The sequence below is a fragment of the Puntigrus tetrazona genome, chromosome 22 (genome assembly GCF_018831695.1).
Source record: "Puntigrus tetrazona isolate hp1 chromosome 22, ASM1883169v1, whole genome shotgun sequence".
NCBI classification, from domain to species: Eukaryota; Metazoa; Chordata; class Actinopteri; order Cypriniformes; family Cyprinidae; genus Puntigrus; species Puntigrus tetrazona.
Window position 1 is genome coordinate 12,956,325 of NC_056720.1, and position 23,178 is coordinate 12,979,502.

The window sequence follows — 23,178 nt, forward strand, 5'->3', positions numbered from 1 at the left end:
AAAAACGGTTCGCGCCAAGCCACGCCACCCCTAAAAACCCGCATCACACTCTTTCCTGCGTAGAACCCGAAAAGAGATGCTTAGCAGAATGTTCAAGCTGCTCTTTCCTGACACCGTAAAGAGGAACGCAGCGAATCTTTTTTTTCCACACCGTTTAATTGGCTCATAAAACAGCTGATGAAAGCGTGCTTTACAAAAGAAGCAGAAACTCGAATTATATCCACCAGAAGAGCAGATAGAGACCGAGACTGAGAGAGAACGACAGGGGGGAGAAAAAAAAAAAAGTCACTGGCGATCGTTACAACGATGACAAAAGAGGAAATCGGTCAACAATATTTTTACACAATCGGCTGAGTTTCTCGGATCAGCCAATCCAGAGCCTCCTTCCTGCCTTGCCGCTCGAGCTCCGCCCCAATCGTCTCCCGGCATGTCTTGTGGTAGTCATTCACCCAATCACGCTGAAAGAGGACAAGCACGTATTATTACAGCAATCCAAGTTATCCACCTTATTCTTCACAAAAAATGAGTGTTGTATGGCTATTGCTTCCAGCTATTTTTAGTCTTATTTTAGTGTATGATCTTAATTATGAACACAATGGTTTGTAAAGCAATCAGTTTTACCGTTTACGTTATGCCTCTTGTTATCTCACCCATAGGCTCACTTCCACGTTTAGGAATAAGGTGAATAAAAGTTTTTAAGGATTTATTTCACACGATAGAGGCTGCAAGCATTCAGTACACTTCCAATTTTTACATATATGCTGATGTAATAAGATAATGTAATGTATTAATGCTGTAAATATTGCCATTAGCAGTAAACGCAATTAAATGTAGCCAGAAACAAACTTGTACAAGCACACCTTGTGGGGGCTATAAAAGCTATCAGACAGCTTTAATAATTTTTAGAACATTTATTTTATTTAAAAAAATAAACACTTTGTAAAGAACAATGTTTGATTTCATTTATTTTTTTATTTTTTTCTTCTTAGTTACAAACAGCCCAGCTGCTCAAAATGCACCATAATGTCAGCAGGGGGGTGTATATGCCAAACCGTCTTTAGCCGGAAACAGAAAACCAATGTTTTGGCCGTTTATTTACACAACAACAGTGGTTTGGTGGCTTAAACGTATTTGGAAGTTTTTGTAAAGGAAATCAGTCCCACTTTAATTTAGGTGGTCTTAACTAATGGCATTTAAATGAATAATTTAATACTGTTTAAGTTTTTACACTGTACTTACGTTTTTAAAAATACCTGCATGTATCGAATACCTGTAATTGTTTATTTTACTCTGTTGAAACCTGTATATACCAAACCTGTCCCTAATCTTACCCGTAGCCCGCCTCAGTATCAGCAAAAGAAAGTGTTTCGCGATACAGTTTGACCACAAGAAGTACATTGTACTTATTTTCTCATCTAAGTACATGGTTGTCAAGGCCATCTAATATAAAGTGGAACCAGAATACCTTTTATATTTTTAGTGCATTGTTGACATGTAAACATACCCTAAAGCACTAACACTACACCAAATAATATTTATATAAGAAACAGCCTGCATTTACCTCTTTCTGTGTGAGCAGGTCTGTGTTGATCATCTTCAGCTGGATGGGGACCAAAGTGAGAGCTTCAAACGTCAGGCTACCTCTGTTTCTGTAGTTATACTGAAAGAAAAGAACGGAAAAGCCGAAACGTCATACCTCAGATCTCTCAAAAGTACATTAGTTTCCACTGTTGACTTGTTTTGTTGGTATAAATATGAACAGATTAAGATGCAGCCATTACTTTAGTTTTGGCGGGAATAACCAGGACGACGTTTTCTATCCGAATGCCAAAAGATCCGTCTTCATAGAACCCAGGCTCTTGAAACAAAAAGTCTCAAATTTACCTCAGAAGTACTATACAAAGATAAACGAGGAGAGAAAATATCGAATATTAAAGCGCGTTTCCGCACCATCGCTGACAATCATTCCAGCCTCCAGGGGTTCATCTGCAAACGTTTTGTAGCTGATGCCACAAGGACCTTCGTGTACGTTGAGGAAGCATCCGACACCGTGGCCGGTCCCGTGAAGGTAGTCCAACCCAGAGTCCCAGAGAGCAGCACGAGCAAACGAGTCCAACAGGTGACCTGAACCCAGCAGCACAGTCCGCCTCTCTCAGTATCACTGCTAAAACTGCTTCAAGCGACCGATTTTAAGATCTTACCTTTGGTTCCATTCGGAAAAACGGCAGCACTTACAGCAATGTGTCCCTTTAGGACATACGTGAAGCATTCCTGTGAAGATCAGAGGGGGGGAGGACGGAATTATTAGTATTATGGTAGACCAATAGTTTTCAGACTGTGAAGAAGGAAGAGAGTTTGATCTCAAGAAAAAACAATGGAAAGGCAAATGAATAGGTTTTTTTTTGGATGGTGTACCTTCTCATAATCAGTGGGTGTGCCAAAGTGCACTGTACGGGTCACATCTGTAGTTCCATCTCTGGATAGCAAAGCAAAAAAATACAAATTTCATATATTTAATTTTATCCTAGACAACTACATTTTTAACACACACATACAAGTATTACGCTTACAAGTACTGAGCTCCGGAGTCAATAAGATAAACTTCATTAAGAGAAAGAGTCCTGTTGGTTTCTGGGAGAGGCCTGAAAAAGGATGGAAGAAGATAAAGAAAGGGATATTTAAAAATAAAAGAAAATTCTTCAATAATAGATTATTAGAACAGCTGACCTGTAATGTATTATGGCCCCATTTGGTCCGACGCTAGAGATGGTTGGAAAACTGAGCCCAACAAAGTCTTTCTGTTGACTAGATAGAAAGAAAAGATTTTCGATTGAGAGACATTATTTCACCGCCTCAGTGTGTGCAGGTCCTCAGATCACCAGTGAGAGGCTCCACAATCTCATACAAGACAAAAACAAACATCTGTGGATAAATCTATTATTTGATTCTTCTTGTTGTAGCATCTTTGACTCACCTTCGCAGTTCTTCAGCTTTATCCGCCACCGATATCTCTGTAACCGTACCTTTGGGAATCTGTGCAGACGACAAATGCAAGCGATCGTATTTCTTTCCTTCATTCGATAAAAAAAGGAAATTCTACACAAACAACAACAAATCGTACGCACGGTCGTACCTCTTTTTCCAGCCAAGCAAAAAGTTCACACAGTGCCACTGCGTCTTTGATCTGCGACGAAATAAATACCGTGACTCATAAAGCAAGAAAAGTTTCAGATTTCTGAAATATCTGTAGTTATGTGGACTTACGTGTGCCATCTTCATGCCTTGGATCTCTGTGGGGTTCTTGACGGCTTTAGCCAGACATAAGGGTGTGTACGGGATTGCAGATCTGTGGGACTGAAACGATTACAACGGTTTAATCGATCATATTGAATCATATTCAGCCACTTTAGATGGAAAAAGAAAGTGCTGGCAAGTATTATTGAAGCAAAAATTTATATCGGGTGAAAATTAACTGTCTTACAGGTCCTTCAAGATGTAGATGAGCTTCAGATTTGGGTAAATTCAGCACTTCCTCTTTTGCAGTGAATGGGTGCCGTCAGAATGAGAGTCCAAACAGCTGATTAAAAAAATGTAAATAATCCAGACCGCTCCATGTCTTCAGAAATGAAAAGTAGCATATTTCTAAGAAACTAATTCATTAAGATGTTTGTAACATCGAGCAAAAATAGATAGAGTTTTCTATCTATAACATTGTTTTCTCCAGTAAAAAAAAAAGTCTGAATTAGGAGAGAAATATGCACAAATTAAGCTCTGTTCTGAAAAAATATTCTGCTCGTTTTTGATGTGGGAGGACAAGGGATGGCCTTTTTTACTGGAGGAAGCGTTATTATGGATTATAGACTTGTGTTTTGGCAAAAGAAGTTAAAACGTCTTAAAAATGGATTTTTTATTCTTTCAAATATGCAGTTTTTGCATTTATTTTGCATTTAAATAGCATTTATGCAATTGATGAATTTGGAGAGGTGTTGATTATTTTGATGTTTTTATCAGCTGTTCGGACTCTCGTTCTGACGGCACCCATTCACTGCAGAGGATCGACCGGTGAACAAGTGATGTTAAACTTTCCCAAATCTGTTCTGACGAAGGAACCTTTTCAAATAGAGTGAGGCTTTCCAGCATAAATTTCATTTCTGGGGTGAACTATTCCTTCAGAATCGTAAAAAGCCATTAAAAAATGATTTCACTTAAATAATACGGCAAATTTCTGAACAAAACTTGCACAGTCTTCACAAGCAGAAAAACACCACACGTCTCGACTCACCTTGGGTATGACTTGTGTAAGAGCGCAGCTGGCCTTGTCACAGATCCACATCTTGTCTTTGGGCGCCAGCGCCGCACAAACCGCCTGCAGCTCCGTGTACACAGACTCGTAAGGAAAACACTGTATGCTCAGTTCCGGTTTGCTCGGACTGTCCAGCTGCAAATGCTCCCGGACCGAGGAGTCCAAAAGACGCTTGCTGTCCACAAACAATCTAAAAGAACACACGCAACAAAGGACAACCGTGAGTGTCTGGCTTCACTGGAAATCCGGAAAACTTCCAGCATGAAGTGAAGAACCAGGAATGAAGTCTTACTTTATGCTGCTAATGCCGATGAGAGCGTAGGCGAAAAACACAGGGTTGTACTCGATGTCTGACCCGCGCAGGTTAAAGAGCCCTGTGGAGAGGAAGTGAGATTTTATTTTTAAATCTTCAGTATTAAAGCGCCCCTAATTATGGATTTGGAAAATGAGCTTTCATGTAAGTGAATGATAACATCCTACAAAGTTAGAAATCTGAAAATGCACAGTGCATGAAGTTATTGCCTCTTAAAAGAAAAATCGTTTCTCAAGCCGTTTCATGCTGACGTCAATTTGCATATTATCCTCCAACTTGTAGGTCTTTTCATGTTGGTCTGAATAAAGATGCTAATTCATTCTCTGCCACTAGGTGCCCCGCTAGGTTTCCCTGGCAACGCTAAGTAGCCATGATGGAATAAAAATGAGACAAATTGGACCAATCACCGCTCGTTGGTGTCACGCAAAGAAGGGATCTAAAAATAAAAAAAAGAAAGAATCTTTGAGCGAATAGTTTTTGACTAATTGTGAAAAATAGGGTAAAAATAAATGCATATTATAAAAAAATTCAAGTGTTTTTTGACCTTTCATGCATGGCAACCTGTTGTTGGGGACTCCAAAAACAAAATATGAACCTTTTTGTTACCCATAATAATAATAATAATAATAATAATAATAATAATAATAGCAACACTTTATTAAATCTAAAGTAAAGTGGTAAATAATAAATCGGTGCACATATACAAATACACTAGCATTTACATTCTGAATATTTCTAAATATTACAGTTCAAAATAACATTTTATTTTAATTTAAATATAATTTCAAAATGTAAATGTATTTCTGTAACGGCAAACTTACATTTTCAGCATGATTACTAAAAGCACTTAAACTTCTTTTCCTAAATATGGCAGAATACGCTTGTCCCTCACGCAATCATGTCCATGATTATCAACATCTGACATAAGAGCCCTTTAACTGGGGTTAATAAGATAGCGGAGAGGGACCAAGTGCTAAGTCGTGATCTGACAACTAAACACACACACACACACACACACACACACACACACACACAGCGTGCTGTATGGCGATACTTACACGCAATCTCATCTAGAGCTGTGACCACAAACCAGGAAATCTTCCTCTCGGCCATTTTTCCTCTCAGAGCTGTAACTTTATCTTGCCAGGTGAGACCTGCGTGGGGAAAAATCAACAAACTTGTATGGAGGTTTTATGACTGACCCGTAAGATCGTGTTTCTATGCGGTGAGATGTGCTGACCGGTGAATCTGAGGCCCAGCGTGATGAGTTTGGTGCTTGGTCGAGCGGGTCGGTCCTCCCAGACGGCGTCGATGAGATTGTCCTGCACCGCAACCAATGAGTGTCCTGCGCTGCTCAGAGCCTTAGACATGTTCTTCCACTGGTCTGAAAACACAAGACACATGAGGCACCTGCGGGATGTCTAACAGTTAAAATTATCAAGATTTCTTTAATTGCATATACAGTATTATGAAAATATACTACAGAAGGTACATATTAATAATAAAAATCCTTGAATGTTAAATACGATTATGTTTTTATGACAAATAGTTAAACACAGCATTTTAAATTCAACAAAATACAGTATTTACACACATGTAAATGTAGGGAAATGTTGCATGACATCCCTATTAATATGAATATAAAATATTCCTAAGGATATTGATGTATATTCGTTATTTTCAGTAGTCCTAAACTAACATGCGTAATTGTTATGCCCATTTAAACAATTAAAATTAATTTGATGTGTTAAATTGTTTATTAAATATATTGGTTAAATAATTTAAAATGTAAATTATTTGTAATTAATATTTAAAATAAATATTATATATATATATATATATATATATATATATATATATATATATATATATATATATATATATATATTTATTATTATTTTACTATTAGAAAAAAATACTTTTCATATGTACAAAAATGAATAAACTTTTAAAAATTATTAAAATAACTTAAAATATATATTTGTACACGTATGTAAATAGCATGCGCCCTTAAAAAATAAGCTGAATGTCTCCCCTATTAATATGAATGGAAATATCAGCAATAATGGAAAACTCTTTATGATGTTGTTGAATTCCTCACCGGCGGCAATGATCCAAGGATCGACTCCCACTTTTGAGTTCTCTGGAAGAACGCTGATGAGCCAGTCCTCCTGAGATGGCGTCTCCTTCAGCCCTGACAAGACAAAATGTCATAATCATTTTTGGATTGTTCCTTTGAACCATGCTGTATATTACACACTAACCATAAAGTTCACTCAGGAATTACATTCTAATAAATGTTTTGCAGCGACAGACTTTGCTTTCACGATTATGTAATACCAAATTGATAACAAAAGCAATGACCTAGCAGCCGCGAGTCATAAAACCATGCTGACAATCACTGTACCCATTTTCATCAGAGTCCAGTTATTGTCCATCTGCTGGCTGGCCTGCAGGAAGTACCGCCCATCTGTCCATAAAGCAGCATGCTGTTCTGTCACTATAGCGGTACCTAAAACAAGCACAGGTAGAGGTGAGCTCATCTGCATCTACACGAGGTGGAATGCTTATAAAATACAGCACGCACACTTATAAATCGCTGATTAATTGTTTAAAAGGCCATTAAAAGGTATTTACAAAGCACGGGCGCTATGTTTGCAAAGTTATGCACGTCTGTACATCACAGTTATATCCGTTTATAAAACGAAAGCTGAATGTTGAATGTTTATGAATCACATGATACGCGTTTGCAAATCGCACGCTGTACGTTTATATATCACAGCTTAAATGTTTAGAAATCAGTTTGCATGTGTGTAAAGTTGAACGCTTATAAATCGCAGGTTAAATGTTTAGGTTAAAAGTCACACTGTACGTTTAGAAATCAGAAGCTAAACGTTTGCATGATTACAAATCACAGGCTGATAAACCAAAGGATTCATGTATAAAAATATTTATAGATTTTTAGGTAATTTAGCTTATTCTACATCCCGAACAACTACCTTAGTAACTATTAATAAGCTGCAAATTAAGAAATCCGTAGTTAATAATTCATGTGTTATCAATTGTTTAAAAAAACACGTTTATAAAAATCCGTACATTTATAAAAAAATTGTAGGCAGTAAGCTCATAACTCTGACTTTGTTCATAAGGCTGAACTTTATAAATAGCACTGTGTATGTTTACAGGACAATATACAGCATAATCCGATTTTATATTACTATTATAGTATATAAGGGTTTATGATTCATCTTGCCCTTGAATGAGCCACACGTGGGCCACCAGATAAAAACATCTGGCAACACCATTGAGCTGTAAATCACGACAAAGCGCCTCTCATAGTCACAATTCTCTGGAGTGGGGCGAACCGAATCGACGTGTAGTGGTTACGCTGCCTGATTACGATCGATTTCTGTTCATATAAGTCACCTGTGTGTTGTTATGAGTGCCACCGTCTCTATGCGTGTGCCCACCTGCGATTCTGTAGCTCTACAGTTGCTAAATCTCCACCGTGAAGCTGTTAATTGATACCGTCGTATCGCAGTTATATAAAAGTGAATCGTTTGAAAATCACACGCACCGGCGGAGCCGTTGAAGCCGCAGATGAACTCGCGTCTGCAGTCACAGGGGCGATGTATTCACTCTGAAAAGAGATGAAGCCAAAACGTGGGATCAGCTCCGGCAGGAATCAGTCTAATTACCTCTAATTTAACCAGGAGGTCACACACACACACACACACACGTAATCAGACGTGATTTCATAATCACAGAGCCAGAGAGAAGGGGGTGAGGGAAGCCCATTACTCACACAATAGACGTTAAAAGGCAGTGACACACACACACACACACACACACACACACACAATTACGTCGCAGCAGCTGAAGCGAAAGATGTCATTGTTTTGGTTCTAAGGCATTGAATGGCTGTATAAATATATTATAATAAAATATACCCAGGCTCTGTGATTATAAAGTGGAATGTTCATAAAACCACATTCAGGTTTTCTCTTGATAGTACGTTTATAACTCACAGGTTGAATGTTTATATATAACATGCTTTATATGTTTATAAATCACAGGCTAAATGGCTTAGAGTTTGAACGCTTATAAATCACAAGATTAAAGGCCATTGCACACCGAGTCTGAAATTTTAGTATGCTTTTTTCGTTGTTTTTCAAATTTGTCATCCTTTTCTATCAAAATGCTTGGTAAAGATGCGAAAATGAAGAAAATTGAACCTGGTCCGATTTTTTTTTATGATGGGCAAAAGTCACAGAGATAGGTCGTATTTATTTTTTTTAACGTGCAAAACATTCTGCCAATAATTTCACCCTTAAAGGTTTAAAAATCACAGACACTATGAAATGTTTATAAACCTATATAATAGTATTTATACCATTGACAGTCAATGCATTTATACATAACATGTATTTATAGAAATAACAGGTTGAATATTTATCAATTACAGGTTTTATGGTTATAAAATGAGATGTTTATGAAAACGATCTGCATGTTTGTGAATCACAGCCTAAACATTTCAAAATCACAGTAATTTTAAATCACTTTGTTGGAGCAGAGATCAAAGGTTTGGGTTTACTGAGGCATCACCTGATGTGCGTCTCCTGATGGGACGATGTACGCTTGTATGGGCTCTGTGATATACTTGCTGTTCTTCATGGCCTGCCGGAGCTGCCTGAGCAGCTCCACTGTGATCTTTGGAGACATAGTGTCTGTTGAGAGAAAAAGAAAGATGTCAAATTTACATAATAACTTGCACACAATGTCATTATAACATCAAGTATTTTGACATGAAATCACAATAAACAATTTGCCAAAGCGCTGAGAGATCAGACATCAACGCGTTTTTTTTTTTTTTAACAAAGAATTACCTGCAGCCATTTTCCCTCTCTGTGAACCTGAGATGTTACTGGTAACGTGGAGCTCAAAGTTGGAAAGATATGAGATTGTTAACCTGCACCTTGCACAGACGGCGTAAAGCGGCGTAAAGCGACCGTCCCATAGTTAAAGATTTACTGTCTGCGTCTTCTTCTTCTGTGATCATGCAATCCACTTACCAAACCTTTTACAAAAGATCGCCACCTAAATCTTCTTCATTAAACATACCATTTTCCGTCACTGTTATCAGAGAATGTGGGAATCACATTAGTGATTAATACATTTAAATAAATATTCTGATTCAAGTTTACACTTTTCATAGACTGTATTATAATGTCTTGTTGTCATTAATATATATATATATATATATATATATATATATATATATATATATATATATATATATGTTTTAATGCGGCCTGCCTGGGCTTATTCATTCACAAAATAAACTCCAAATCTACAGCATTGACAAGCCAGGGTTACATCATCCAATCACGTCACTGGAATTATCATATCGGCAGCTGATTGGACAGGAGGGATTTACAGTTCGACAACATAAACAACCTACATTTAAACAGTCTGTTTTTCAAGCATTAATTTAGACGAAAGATCCGCAGAGTACAATGACACAACAAAGCATCAGTAAACTTAAACTAAATTAATAAAACTTTACTATAATTGATATTTATTATGTTTTGCCCGAGGTAGGTGTGGCAGTCTCCCGTCCCGTTCATTCCAAATACAACGCTTCCAAAAACATAACTGATATTAATCGGCAAACATTTGTTTTTTGTGTGTTTTCCTCACTATTTATTAAATACTCGACTCCCTATCAACTGAGAGAGAGCTTGTGTGATCCGCGCTGACGCTTCTCCCATTTATCAAAACACGCACGTTATGCAAGCGACAATAACAATAACACTCGTGCTGGTCTCGCGCCGCACAATCCACTGCTGCTTTCCGAGCACGGAGCACGCGCGGTCAACGACGGACACCAAACAGGTCGCCAGTTACCTTAGAGAAGCGAGCCTCGAGATGTAAACTATCGGTAAAACTCCGCTGTTCCTTGTGTTAGTGTGCGAAGGAAGCTGCCATTACAGTGATGACGTGCGCGCTCACGTGACGGGCTGCCTCTTCCAGTCACATGGCACGTACAGCGACTCGCCCACTTCTAGTCAACGAGCGCCGCTGTTTTGCTGGAAGCAGTCTAGACACGCTTTGTGTGTTTTGTTATAAGCGAGGAAACGTTAATTATTGCATTTTTAAATCGTATAGTTACATATTCAGGCTTTGGCGCTTTTAGACTTACGCGTTTAATGGTTGACCGTCGTATGTTCATTTTTGGAAAGCCGTGTTGGGTTACAGTGCAAGCTGTTGAATTTTTTTCTTTTTTTTTTTTTAACAACAACTGTTTATTGAATTTTTGGAAACAGTCCAGGTTCGTCTGAGGAAGATTCCAATGGCTGACTAGCCATTTTTCGCTGCTGTGAGAGCAGTTAACAGTAGACATCTTTGTTGGTTGGACAAAGTGAGTCCCAAAAGTCGTTCATAAAAAATGGCTTGGAGTCAAACAAATCTTTACCCAACAACATGAGAGAGTCCCCAAAAAAATTCAAAAAGTGCCTAAAGATCTTTGTGAACAGAGATTGCACTTAGGAGATGATGACATATTCATATAAAAATGTTTCTTTGGAGTCAAGTAAACCCTATTCAGCAATTTCCAATGAATCATTTGGTGATTACGATTTTTAGAGACCGTTTAAACATATCCCATACCTGATCCAAAAATAAAACATACATGTCTTCATTGAGATCCTTAGCCAAAACAGTTGTAATAGATGAAGGTTTGTGTGAATGCTCAAGAAGAAAGAGACACATAACTGAAGCAGAGGAGGGAGATTCCTCAGAAGGAAGGATTGTAAACCACTATCCTAGATATCTCCCAGAGTGTTTAATTTATTATGAGACCACTGCAGGCAATGAACTGGAGTACTGCTTGACAAAAGATGAATATTGTGTAAAATAGTCGAATACCTATGCCATGTCGGGACTAGTTGTGAAGGTCTACAATAGGACCAAACCAAGATTTAGACCGCCTAAGTGGAACCCCTTCAAAAACAAGATGCCTCAGTTCCTCGATTGCTCTCCAAGACACTGAAGCGTCAGGATCAAACCAAACTGATAAAGGGTGGAGGCCAAAAGCTTGAGCGTACAGTCTAAAATTGGGGAAAGAAAGACCTCACCTCAATGTAAGCTACATTGATGTAAGGTCGTCAGCTTAATACAAGGACATTTCTGATCACATATATAGTGAAACACATGTATCAAATTTGTTCCAGAAGCCAGCCGGTGGAGAAAGAGGAATCATAGAATTGAAATGAATACATGGGAGAACATTCATTTTAAACACCGATATACGAGTCTGAAGATAAGGACCATTTTCAAAATCTGAGGATACTTTGGCTAGAATACCATTATATTTTTTAAAGATGATTTCTTGCAGGGAAGGAAAATCAAATATCTCCAAGTACTTAAAAGTTTTCAACCAATGGAATAGATATAGAAAGGGACAAAGATTCAGCTTTAGAATTGAGGGAAAGTAACCATGGCCAGAAAGAGATCCAAAATGGTCAAATAAATTCAATACATGAGGGATAGATTGTGACGGCTTCTTCAAAAACGTTAAGATATTATAAGCAAACAAAGTGTTGAAATGTTTTCAAACTGTGGGGTGCCACAGGGGTCAATTCTTGGCCCAAGTTTTATTTTCCTTATTGTCTATATTGAGTTTTTTCCCTTCGCAGCATAAAAGTAAAGAATTTTTAGAACTTCTGTTGGATTGTCTAAACGAAATACGAATATGGTTTAGGCAGAACCTTTCAGTGTTAAACGAGAACAAAACCAAATTGGTTTTGTTTGGTTTAAAGTATGAGTAATCTTAGTCTCTTCTTTGTTTCTAGATCCGGTTGAAGCTCAGCCTCGGTGCCTGGGAGCGTGGGCAAGGCATCCCTCCAATCCCTCGACCCATGTAAAGTGTGTGTTTTTAACATCGTAAAAGTGTTTAAATCGTCGCTGAATCATTTATTAAAAATCAACAAGATCTCCCACACACTCGTATATATAAGTAATATTCTTGGTAAATCATCTGGCAGACATCCACCCAAGAAAACAGAAAACAGTAAGACTTCATTTCACAGACACACATAACAAATTATAGAGTCGTGTTGCATGAAAACAATGGTTGTGTTGTATTCACACGGACTGCATCATACCAAATTTACACTAAATAGAAATAAATACAGGGAAGGAGTATAATAACGTATTAGGTTTTAAGCTCTTGAGGAATGTACAATGAATACATGTGGGTCAGTCCCTTTGAAACACCATTAACATTAAAGATCGTTTGGGGTCTTTTTGGGCCCAAATGACATTTGCTGAGATAAAAAACAAAGCTCCCTTTATCAAAATGCCATGGGACTAGCTCTACAAGTAAAACGATTGAATTGGATTTACATCTGGTTGTAGGTCAGTGTGAAAAAAAGCCACCCTCAGGATGTTTGGGGTCCACATTGAAATGAAAGGTTACATAATAAAATCTTTTTTTTTTTTTTTTTTTTTAATTAATTTGTCAAACAAAACCACTAAATCCACCACAATGAAGTCTGTAAAATACGCAAAAATGAAGTGGCAACCCTTCCACACATTCACAGTGTAGAGCGATTATGCTCTCTCACACACACACACACACACACACACATACACATACATACATTCTAACGTCCCCGAATCACCCATAGGCATGAATGGGAGACTATAAAAATATTGATTTCTGTTACATAATTTGTCAAAAACATCAGTTAAAATGCGGAAAAAACACACAAAAACAGAAGGGGTGACACCACAGCACATCCACAATGGAGGAAAAACACACAAAGCCCCCACCTCACCCCCCAACACCCCCAAACCCATAAAGCAGCAACATCCAGGAGATCTTATCATTTTTTCATAAGTGTAACATGATAAAATGAGCAGTGTTCTTTAAAATTTGATCGTTTGAAGTACTCCTGGATCCGGCTGAACATGTGCTTGTTTTTTCAGGTAATGAAGCAAAGGCAGTGCTCCGATATCATTGTAGGCTCCATCGGCACATCCTCATTTTGCAGAGTTAGATGTGTTCCTAGCTCAATATATATTGTTGACCCCGGAACAACATTTTAATCCAGAACATTAGCCTTGACCATATACCTACACCTAAACCATGAGTAATCATTAAAGCCAGAAGAAAATGGATAGATGAATGACACTGATGTACAAGCCAAAAAATAAAAACCGGTTCTTCAAATCTGATTGGCTAACCACAATATCGTTCCAGGGTCAACAAAGATACCGATACCAGGAACATCTCGACCTGGTACAATCAGGTTCTGCGGGTCCATCTAGTGCCTCAGTAACCCGAGCAGACAGAGAAAAGCCAACGTAGCAGTCAGTAAGATCCTGCAGGGGATCAGCATCATCCCTGTGCTTCCAGCTGAGGAAGAAAGAGATCCCGGTTTAAAACGCTAGTTAATGACGTAAACGCTGATGGACACAGAGTTCGGGCTTACTTGTAGAGCATATGCTTGATTCCTTGAAAACACCCATCTTATCGCTTTTCAGAACTAAGCTCAGCTTTTCGTCGCTCACCTGACCTGGAAAACAAGTTGATAGAAAAACATTTATATTCATACCCATTTCATGTGTCACAATAATAATAATTAATTTTTCTAATTTCCGATTTCCACAGCCTGCACTTCTTAAACATTTCGAGGATTTTTTCGCTCTGTTTCGAAGGCGTGCAGTTCTAACTGATTCGTATGAAACACTCAATCTAAAATACACAAGTAAATAAAAGATGAGAATGAAATGCTCCATCTTTCTCTTGTTTCCTCTTGTCGTTCTTACTGTTCTGTGCTGTAGACCTCTGTCATATGCTGCTCTCCTGTTTCACGATGTTACTCAAGATCACAAGGACTCTACGGTCCACCCGCGCATCAGATTACTGCAATTTTCCCTTTTTGTGTCTTTTGAAAGGACAGGATTGTTCATTGTTTTTACAGAAAAAGCACACTAAGTCAGTTCTGGAGAGGAAAGCAACAATCAAATAAACTGAAAACCCTCAAAAGATTTTTTCTTCTGTTCTACCAGTTCTTGGATGAAATATATATGTATAATATTAGAATCGATGACAACTGAATACATTATTGTTAATCGTAAAAGCATGGTTGTTCGTCTTCAGAACCCAATTTATGATATTTTGGATGAAAACTGCGAGACTTGTGACTGTCCCATTGACTGCCAAAGAAAACTCTCTCAAAATCTAAAAAAGTATGAAAGACATTATTGGAATTTTCCATCTGAATGTAAAGAAGCGACGATAATACTTTGTGTACGCAAAGAAAATAAATATAACCAGTTTATTCAATAACGTGTCCCCTCTGTCTCTGTCTGCATCACCTTAGCACCATTTTGGGGAATATCGACAGGATGCAAATTTCGTAAGCTCTTTTGTCAGCCGCGATACGTTTTCTATGTGTATTGACCCCGTGTCCTAACTACACGCACTGCAACGATAAAAGGTATCTTTTCCATGTTAATCGCAGTTTAATGTTACTTCATAACTATGACTATTTTTGACTATTTTCATACTTTTCCGGACCTTGACAGTATTCATTACTTGGCAGTCAATGGGACAGTCATTTTTTATCCAAAATATGTTAAATTGTGTTCTGAAGACGAACAAAGATTTTATGGTTTTGGAACCATATTTTTTTTGTTATATTTATCTATTAAATACATCTGTAATATAAATAATAAAAATATAATTATATACATGTAATTATATTTTCAAAAAGATACTGTATGTGTGTGTATTTATATATATATACAAAAACTTTTATTTTGGATGCGACTAATCACGATTAATTATATATATATATATATTTACATACACTTGATATAGTAAGTATTTGTATAAGAGATATTATTCATATATATTATTAACTATACTTTGATACAATTAACACATTTTTAAGATAGCGTGTGAAGCTGAAAGTAATTCCTTGAAAAGCGACAAAAGATGCACTTTGTGTTCTGCGTTTGATGTTTACCTGACACCAGATAATTGACCTTCTGGCATTTCCCATTAGACGCTTGTGAAGGAGAACCAGGTAAGATGGAAACTCTGGATATGTCCATGTTCAACACATCTGCCACTCTCTTACGGAAATCATACCTGTACACAAAAAGCAAATGTGTCACATTTTATGTTTTAAAATATTTATATTTCAATTATTACCTGCAAAATGCATGAACAATAATACCTGCTGAAGGAGGTCATATTGGGGAAGATCTGGGTGGCAGAAGTGGATTCTGGGTGAATGTCTGCACATACTGTTGTGGTGCTATTGAGCTTGAGAACTAATGACCTCTTGATAACTGAGGGAAAAACAATTTTTTATGTTTATCAATATGCAGAATTCTATTTCAACGGATGAAAATCTCATTTCTGTGCAAAAAGAAAGTGATTCATATCTTCTACCTGTGAAGTCTCCGGCCAGCTGCAACAGGATGTCATTGTACAGTTGTCTCTTGGTAAGACTTATCAATCCATGTCTCCCTGTCAGATCTCCAACCAAACAGGACAAGGCCCTGACCTGAGAACAGTTCATCTGAGAGAGAATGATATGCGTCTTAGTTATTTTGCATAATATTTTATACAGTTTTATAAAGAAATAGGCCTTATTCACATTTGTCATGCTGAATGGATTAAACATTTCTTCTTCACCAGGACAAGAACCATCTGGCTTCACCGGCTTATCTGAGATGTACCAGGGCACCTCTACAATCTGCAAACCAAGAGAAGAATTCCTCATTCAGCAACACTAAGGCCCAGTTTCATAGTTCAATTAGTACATTTAATTAATTTGATAAACTTGCTTTAGGAAAAAAACTGGGTAGATTTCATTCTGATAGCTAAGATGACTAATAAAAATAACTGGTGAAAAATAACTCACAGTTGATGTCTGTGATGCCCGCACGTCCACTTCTATCATAGCGTCACCATAGCTGCCATCTGGAAAGGTTAGCTGGTACTAAAGACATATACAGTGTTTTACTTTAGCATTCATTTATAATACTTGTATATAAATAGTATTTTTGGGTTTTGGGAATAATTGGAAGTGAAGATAAAATCAATTAAAGACAGATGCACTAGTAGCCATGAAAATGTGTTAGAAATATAAAATTATTAGTCGCATGTGTATCGTTCTTTTTGCATGCAACACCAAGACCACAAGACAGCTGCTGGTTTGCTGTGCGGCATGTGACAGATCCATCTGCCTGCATACCGCCCCAGCAGGAGCAAGAGCTGTACCCCTCCACAACCACAGCCTCACCCAGTCTCCACCCCATCCTCCTCCATCCAGCATTAATAGCAGTGTCATCTTTTTGTGGCAGATTTAAAGTGACGGTAGATTTAAACCACTTTATTGTGGGAGAGAGTAGAGACCAGGGAGGTACTTATTTTTTACAGTGCCCTCTAATTTAGCTATCATAGAAAGAGTAGAAGCAGTCCAAAAAGGTAATTAAAGCCATTTACCAAGACATTACGAACACATGAGCAACATGGTCCTGGCAACTAACCAGAGAACCAGAAGAATCTATAACTACCTATGAAAAATATGCTTATATGATGTTTTTTTTTCTTTTTACCATCATCACTGTCCCAGATACAGCACCACTGAACATGGCTTCGGCAATCACCCAGTTTCCATCTGGGGACTCATCTGCTGTGATATCAGCACACCGCATTCTGTAAATAGTGCAAAAAACATTTTAATCTGATCATGTTCAAGTGAGTTTTGAAATTTCCACATTCCAGACTGAGTCAATGAAATCTGGTATAGATAAACACTGAACGATGTGTGTAGAGGAATGAGCTGTGTGAATCTTCCCACTCATGCTTTTCATAACAGGTTGGTTTCCGAAAATAATATTGTCCTGGTTTCATAGAAAGGGTTTAGCCTAAGCCACGGTTAGGCCATATTTCAATTAGGACATTTAAAAAAAATTACTGGCATTACTGGTGTGCATCCTAATATAAAACAAAGGTACTGATATGTTTTAATAAGATCAGTCAGTGTATGTTTCTTTCAGTTCGAACAGCTCAGATTTACTTTTCAGTCTAGGTCTAATCTGTGGATGATGTCTTTTCTTTACTCAATTATGCCTTTTGAGAAAAATCTATAAAAACTTTGGCACACAAATTGCGTCAGTCAAATGTGGCTAGTGTGGCAGATTGACAGAGACAAACTTCATGAGGAACTGAGACAAAATGCAGAATTGGGAAACATTCGTACCACGATGTGCACCTGCAGTTATTTTCCTCTCTCACCTTTTATGGTTTTGCTTTTAACAAAAGAGCAGCGAACTTATATCTTATATCTATTGTTGTGCCAGGTGACTGTTTGAATATGTACGTAATTGTAAAAGGAACTAACCTTGAGCCATTGGCATAATGTATGACCAGAGACCGGCCAATTATGCTGTTCGGTCCTGAAAGTGGCATATTTCCATCCATGTACTGGTTCTGTAAGCTGTTTTGCCCTGACAGCTCTCCAAACTTCCCACTGATGTCTCCTATTTCATACTGGTCAACCGTGCCATTCCCTGGAGCTGGAGATGAGGCTGCTTTTACAGAAAACGGGTTGAAGTGTCCCATGATGTTAGCATCTGAGCAAGGATCCTGGGTGCTCTTGGTTGGAAGAATATGGATGTGGTAGCCACTGGCTCTCGCATTAAGCCCAGTAAAGGAGACGTTTAGGATTGTTGGTCCTTGAGGAGAGGTTTGGGAGAATCTGATTTGACCTTCAGAGGTCCCAGGTCCAAGCCAAGAATCTGAGCGAGCAGCGGGAAGACGGTACAAGGTTAAGTTTGCACAAGCGATCCGTGGACCTGTTTGGTTTGGACCATGAATCACCACAGAGCGTCCAATCATTCCAGACACCCAAGAAGTGGTGTCAGTAAAAAAGTTCTTGGTTTCCACCGCTCCCACATCAGACTGTAGGTCCAAAGTCTTGTGCTTACCAGAGATATCCCCAGCTTCACAAGCGAAAGGGCTGTCGGGAGCACAGTTTACAGCATATGTACTTACTGTGATGTCTATGTTGAATGGGTTCCAATGTCCTCCGGTGGACAGACAACTTCCCTTGTCATTGTCAGTCTCTGTACTGATGGGATAGTCATGGACGTGCCAGTTGTGATTCACTGTAGAAGGTGCCGAAAATTGTCCATAGGATAGGTCCATGAATACGGAGACATCAGAATATGGGTCACCACTAAGTTGGGTGAAGAGGACCGTCCCCACGACCAGACCACGAAAGGCAGCCTTGGCAACAGTCACATCGCCGGGGTAGCCTATACTTGCACAGGCAAATCTGGTGGAGTTGGGCATGTGTATCACGACAGAGCGACCCACGATGCTATTCCGTCCAAAGAGAGGTAGATTCCAGTCCGTGAGAGTGGCTTGAAAACTATTCAAATTCTCCAGAGATCCATGCCTGGAGCTCAGATCTCCAACTTCAAAGCGATCGTGAGTGGAGCCTCTCGGTGGCGGATAAGCTGGTGCTTGAATATTCACATTGAAAGGGTTCCAGTGAGCCCCAAGGTTGTTGTTACTGCAACTGATATCTGATGGAGATCTCATTTGGGGAAGGGGAAACTGATGAATGTGGTACGGGCCAACTCTTTTGTCCAGGTTTGTAAGATTAACAATGATGGTGGTGAGATCGAACGGAGATGGTTGAAAGAAGGTAAAGTAGCCTTTAATCCCTTGCATGTTCACAACAGCACTAACTACCTTAAATGTAATGCTTCGGATCTCTGAGCAAATGTAGCTTGAGTTTAAATTGAGAACTGCGAAGCGAGCGTTAGAAGTTAGATTGAATATTTCCAATCGAGACTTGACAGGTTCTAGAGGTGACCCCACACTGACAACACCTAGCCTTATAAGACTCTTGGGATCCAGACTACTGAGAAACGCATTGCAGTTGGCGACAGAGCTTTGTGACACTAAAATGGAGACATTTTGAAAAGTCTTGATCTGATTGACATTTCTTAGATCTGAGAGAACCCTTGCCCCTGTTTCTCCTGTTCCTTGCCGGATGTAGACGTTTCCAGCCACGTAACTGAAAAACCGTGCCCGCCATGTTCTTGCCTGGGACTCCGAGGTAAGTCCAGCACAAATCTTTGTGCCATTGCATGTGTCCACCAGCACTGAGAGGGCTTCCAGACTAATGCGCTGTTCAAACAGACTGGACACATTCATAGCAGCCTGAGGCTGATCTACAGTAAATGTGAACACAGTATCTCCTATCTGTGATTTTTGACAAGGTGAAGCAAAATGGCCGTACATAACTGGGAACGTAGTGAGGGAGATATTTAATCGACATGTGCCAGTTCCTATGAGACTAACATAGGACTTCTGATCTGTGGAGTTAAAGATGATCCAGCCAGTGACTCCCATCATGTTAAAGTCAGCCCGATACCGAACACATGACGCAAAACCTGAATAGAGTCAGCAGAATAAAAAAAAAAATGTCACATGGAAATAGTACAAAACATTTTAGATCTTTTCAGGAAGTCGAATAAAAAATCATTTAATTTTAGAAGACCACATGCAGATGTATCAAACAGTTGCTGTCTTCTGTATCATTAAAATATTCATATTATAATCTAAGAAGTTGAGTCATGTTTCCAGTGTAAGATTAGCCAATATTACTTATGTCAGCACCTTGTCTGTTATGTGTACACTGGTTAGACACCGATAATGCTGATTAAAGGATAGATGACGGGTGGTTTCAGGTGTCAGTATCAGTTGCAAACATGACATTTCTCAGAGATTCTCTAACCAGAACTTTGTGGATTGTCCCACTGAATTCAAGGAATTGTGAAGTAGAAGGCATAAATAAATAATGTCACGGTTAAGCTGAGTCATACTCAGCAACAGAGTAGAAACATACAAGTAAAAAATGTCAGAAAAGAAAGCCTGATTTTACTTTTCCACTGCTATGTTTGAGCAACAGGTACGAAGGTTAAATTAAAATTTTAACTCATACAGATTAACATTTGGATAAAGTTTAACTAAGCTGACTTAGAGAAATGGGACTTCAAATTTGCAGTATTTTAATGCTTTTACACGCAATGTAAATGTTTTTTTCACATACATTGATCTTGAAATTAGTTTACAGTGCATATTATGCATTTACCCTTACATAAAACACTAAGTATCACATACAAACACTAGTTATCACCAGGTCACTAAATAATTAATCATTACTGAGAATGTCAAATGCTAATATGCTAAGATGTATAATCCTGAAATAGTATGCAGTAGTAGAGTGCAAAATATATAAGTGACGCAATATGATGCAAATTCATACATTTCCCCCTTTTACTTGGCAAGAGTTTTCCAAAAACTCAAATTTCATAGACCAAATGTTTTGGAAATGCAGTGTTGGGATGCAAATCACAATTTTTCTGAAGAAAAACATGATAAAAACAACTTACCCCACAGGACGAACAGGGTCAAAGCTCTTGGCAACAACATGTTGACAGCTGCTGCTTGTGTGTGTGTGTGTGTGTGTGTTTGGTAAAAAATGCTACAGACAGTGTCTGAGTGGCTTGACAAGGGAAGCCCCTCTGTGTGTGTCTGTAACCGTCTGTACTAGAGCAGGTCTATATCTATTTGTGCATGTGTGTGTGTCTGTGTGTATGTGTGTGAATTCCTTGCTGTCTCAGTGTGTGGATGGTTTGAATGAGACTGTGGCTTGTCTCTAGTCTCAAGGGAGGGCAGCGGAGGGAGTGGCTTCCCAACATCCTGTGTTCACGCTTTTCTTGACATAGGCACATTACATCTGTCGTAATATATACAAAGCACCTTTCAAAACCATGGAAACGTGCTTTAGGGTTCATACAAGTGATAAATCCACTGCAGCAAAATAAGCACACTTAACATTTTCGGAAGCAGGCATAAATTCAAATGAAATATTAGTTTAAAGTTTATTTATAGTATTTTTTTAGCATTATATCACCAAATGATACGCTGCAGTGAGTCAGAATGAGAGTCCAAACAGCTGCAATAATTCACAAGTAATCATGGCTTTTTAAATTCAAATCATCACTTCTTACTAAAATGGCCATAATCTATAACAGTGAAAAAGCCCATCTCCTCTTACATTAAAATCCAGCCACATATTTGTTCAGAACTGTTCTGAACTGTTCCATGTAAATAAGGGTGCTTGATATGCATATTTTTCTGCCGATTCAGACAAGCTGGCCTTTTCACCGGAGAAAGCAATATTATAGATAGATCAGTTAAAAATGGCTGACTGATGGATTTCTTCATTACGAACACACAGCTTTTCTCTTCAGACTTTTTTTGAGTGAACTATTGTACGAATTATTAATCACCAGTTAACCGATTGTTAATACACGTGTTTCGTGTTGGCAAATGCAAATTATTTCCTTGCTAATTTTTTCATCCTTGCTAAATTTAGTAGCAGGATATTTTGGCCTGAGCTCTTTCAAGAAGCTCTTGAGGTTCTTCAGCCGGCGCTATTTTAGATGATGACTGTAGAGGCCTAAGAGAGGAGACGTGACGTAAAGCGAGTTCACTCAAACTCAACAATATTATTGCCAATTATAGCTGGTGTGCGTAGAACAAATACTGTGTGCGTGATTGTAAAGATATTAGTTGAAAGAAGTATTAGATGAAAAAGAGAAGTGACTAAACATGATACACAGAAGCTTCTATACATATCTGTTGTTCCCTAATGATCAAATCTCCATTTTCACTTCATTATTAGAGGTCAGCTATTTTTTTCATTAATTGTCTGTTAAACGGACACACTTCACAATGATGTACTACACGTAATGATAATTAAAAATACATAATTGCACATTTAACTTTCACATATTCACATTAATAAGCTGTTAAGGCCACCAAAATATAATTACAAAATCTTTTTTTTAATTATTATTATCAGTGCGTAGTCGCAAATCTTTCTACAGTTCAGAGCCAAATGCCAAAACATTTATGAATAGCTTATACATTATAACTGTGTGTGTACTGTAAATACAGTATGTAACTACAGTAGCAGTATTTTGTATACATACACACGTGCTTTTCCCAGCATTCCTTGCTTACCTGAGCATGACAAGTCCTGCTCACGTTTTAACCTGGTGTCACATGCCATTATGTTCGTTTTACTAATTCACCTTCCCATAAAGTCTTGCTAGTACATAGAGGGAGAAAAACAGAAATACAGGAGGAGATGGGGACAGATGCTGAGGCTTGTAATGATTGTTGAAGTGAATGATCAGGCTCCTCCCAAACCTATGGGACTTTATTTAATATTTCTCACCGGAAAGGTCGACATTGCTCATCTTGAGAAAGATTTAATCATCAGGAAACAGACTGGTTCAAATTATGATTCAGCAACAGGGTCAGAGGATCAGACAAGCTGTCCCGAAAATAAGTTTTTCAGTCATATAAATCACTGATCCGCTAATTTTGTTTTACTAAATAATAATAATAATAATAATAACAAAAGCTGCCATTTGCAGTCATTGT

The 23,178-nt window shown here is 38.2% G+C and overlaps 2 protein-coding genes across 2 annotated transcripts; both read right to left on the minus strand.

The window, feature by feature from the left end:
• Nucleotides 1-131: 131 nt before the first annotated feature.
• xpnpep1 (X-prolyl aminopeptidase (aminopeptidase P) 1, soluble) lies at nt 132-9,819 on the minus strand. Its single transcript, XM_043223362.1, is given in 21 exon segments — nt 132-458; nt 1,562-1,660; nt 1,782-1,858; nt 1,951-2,124; nt 2,202-2,271; nt 2,416-2,476; nt 2,571-2,642; nt 2,728-2,805; nt 2,975-3,033; nt 3,134-3,184; nt 3,265-3,354; nt 4,283-4,493; nt 4,596-4,677; nt 5,675-5,770; nt 5,857-6,000; nt 6,718-6,810; nt 7,024-7,128; nt 8,194-8,244; nt 8,247-8,256; nt 9,222-9,343; nt 9,503-9,819. Coding segments are annotated over 21 exon segments (1,875 nt in total). The 5' UTR covers nt 9,513-9,819; the 3' UTR covers nt 132-338.
• Nucleotides 9,820-12,676: 2,857 nt separating this feature from the next.
• Nucleotides 12,677-21,363, minus strand: cusr (Copper-only SOD repeat protein). The gene is made up of 10 exons (XM_043223533.1): nt 21,114-21,363; nt 18,047-20,111; nt 17,259-17,358; nt 16,562-16,639; nt 16,295-16,393; nt 16,087-16,216; nt 15,869-15,983; nt 15,656-15,780; nt 14,114-14,197; nt 12,677-14,037 (listed from the first exon to the last, which is right to left on the minus strand). The coding sequence occupies exons 1-10, from the start codon at nt 21,151-21,153 to the stop codon at nt 13,946-13,948; spliced, it is 2,928 nt and encodes a 975-aa protein (XP_043079468.1). The 5' UTR covers nt 21,154-21,363; the 3' UTR covers nt 12,677-13,945.
• Nucleotides 21,364-23,178: the final 1,815 nt, after the last annotated feature.

What these genes read in the sequence shown, in the direction of transcription:
- cusr (XM_043223533.1), bottom strand. Translation starts at nt 21,153, where the DNA reads ATGTTGTTGCCAAGAGCTTTGACCCTGTTCGTCCTGTGGG. An exon ending in GACCCTGTTCGTCCTGTGGG is followed by an intron (nt 20,112 to 21,113) that starts GTAAGTTGTTTT and finishes GACTCTATTCAG; the next exon opens with GTTTTGCGTCATGTGTTCGG. An exon ending in CATTATGCCAATGGCTCAAG is followed by an intron (nt 17,359 to 18,046) that starts GTTAGTTCCTTT and finishes CACTATTTACAG; the next exon opens with AATGCGGTGTGCTGATATCA.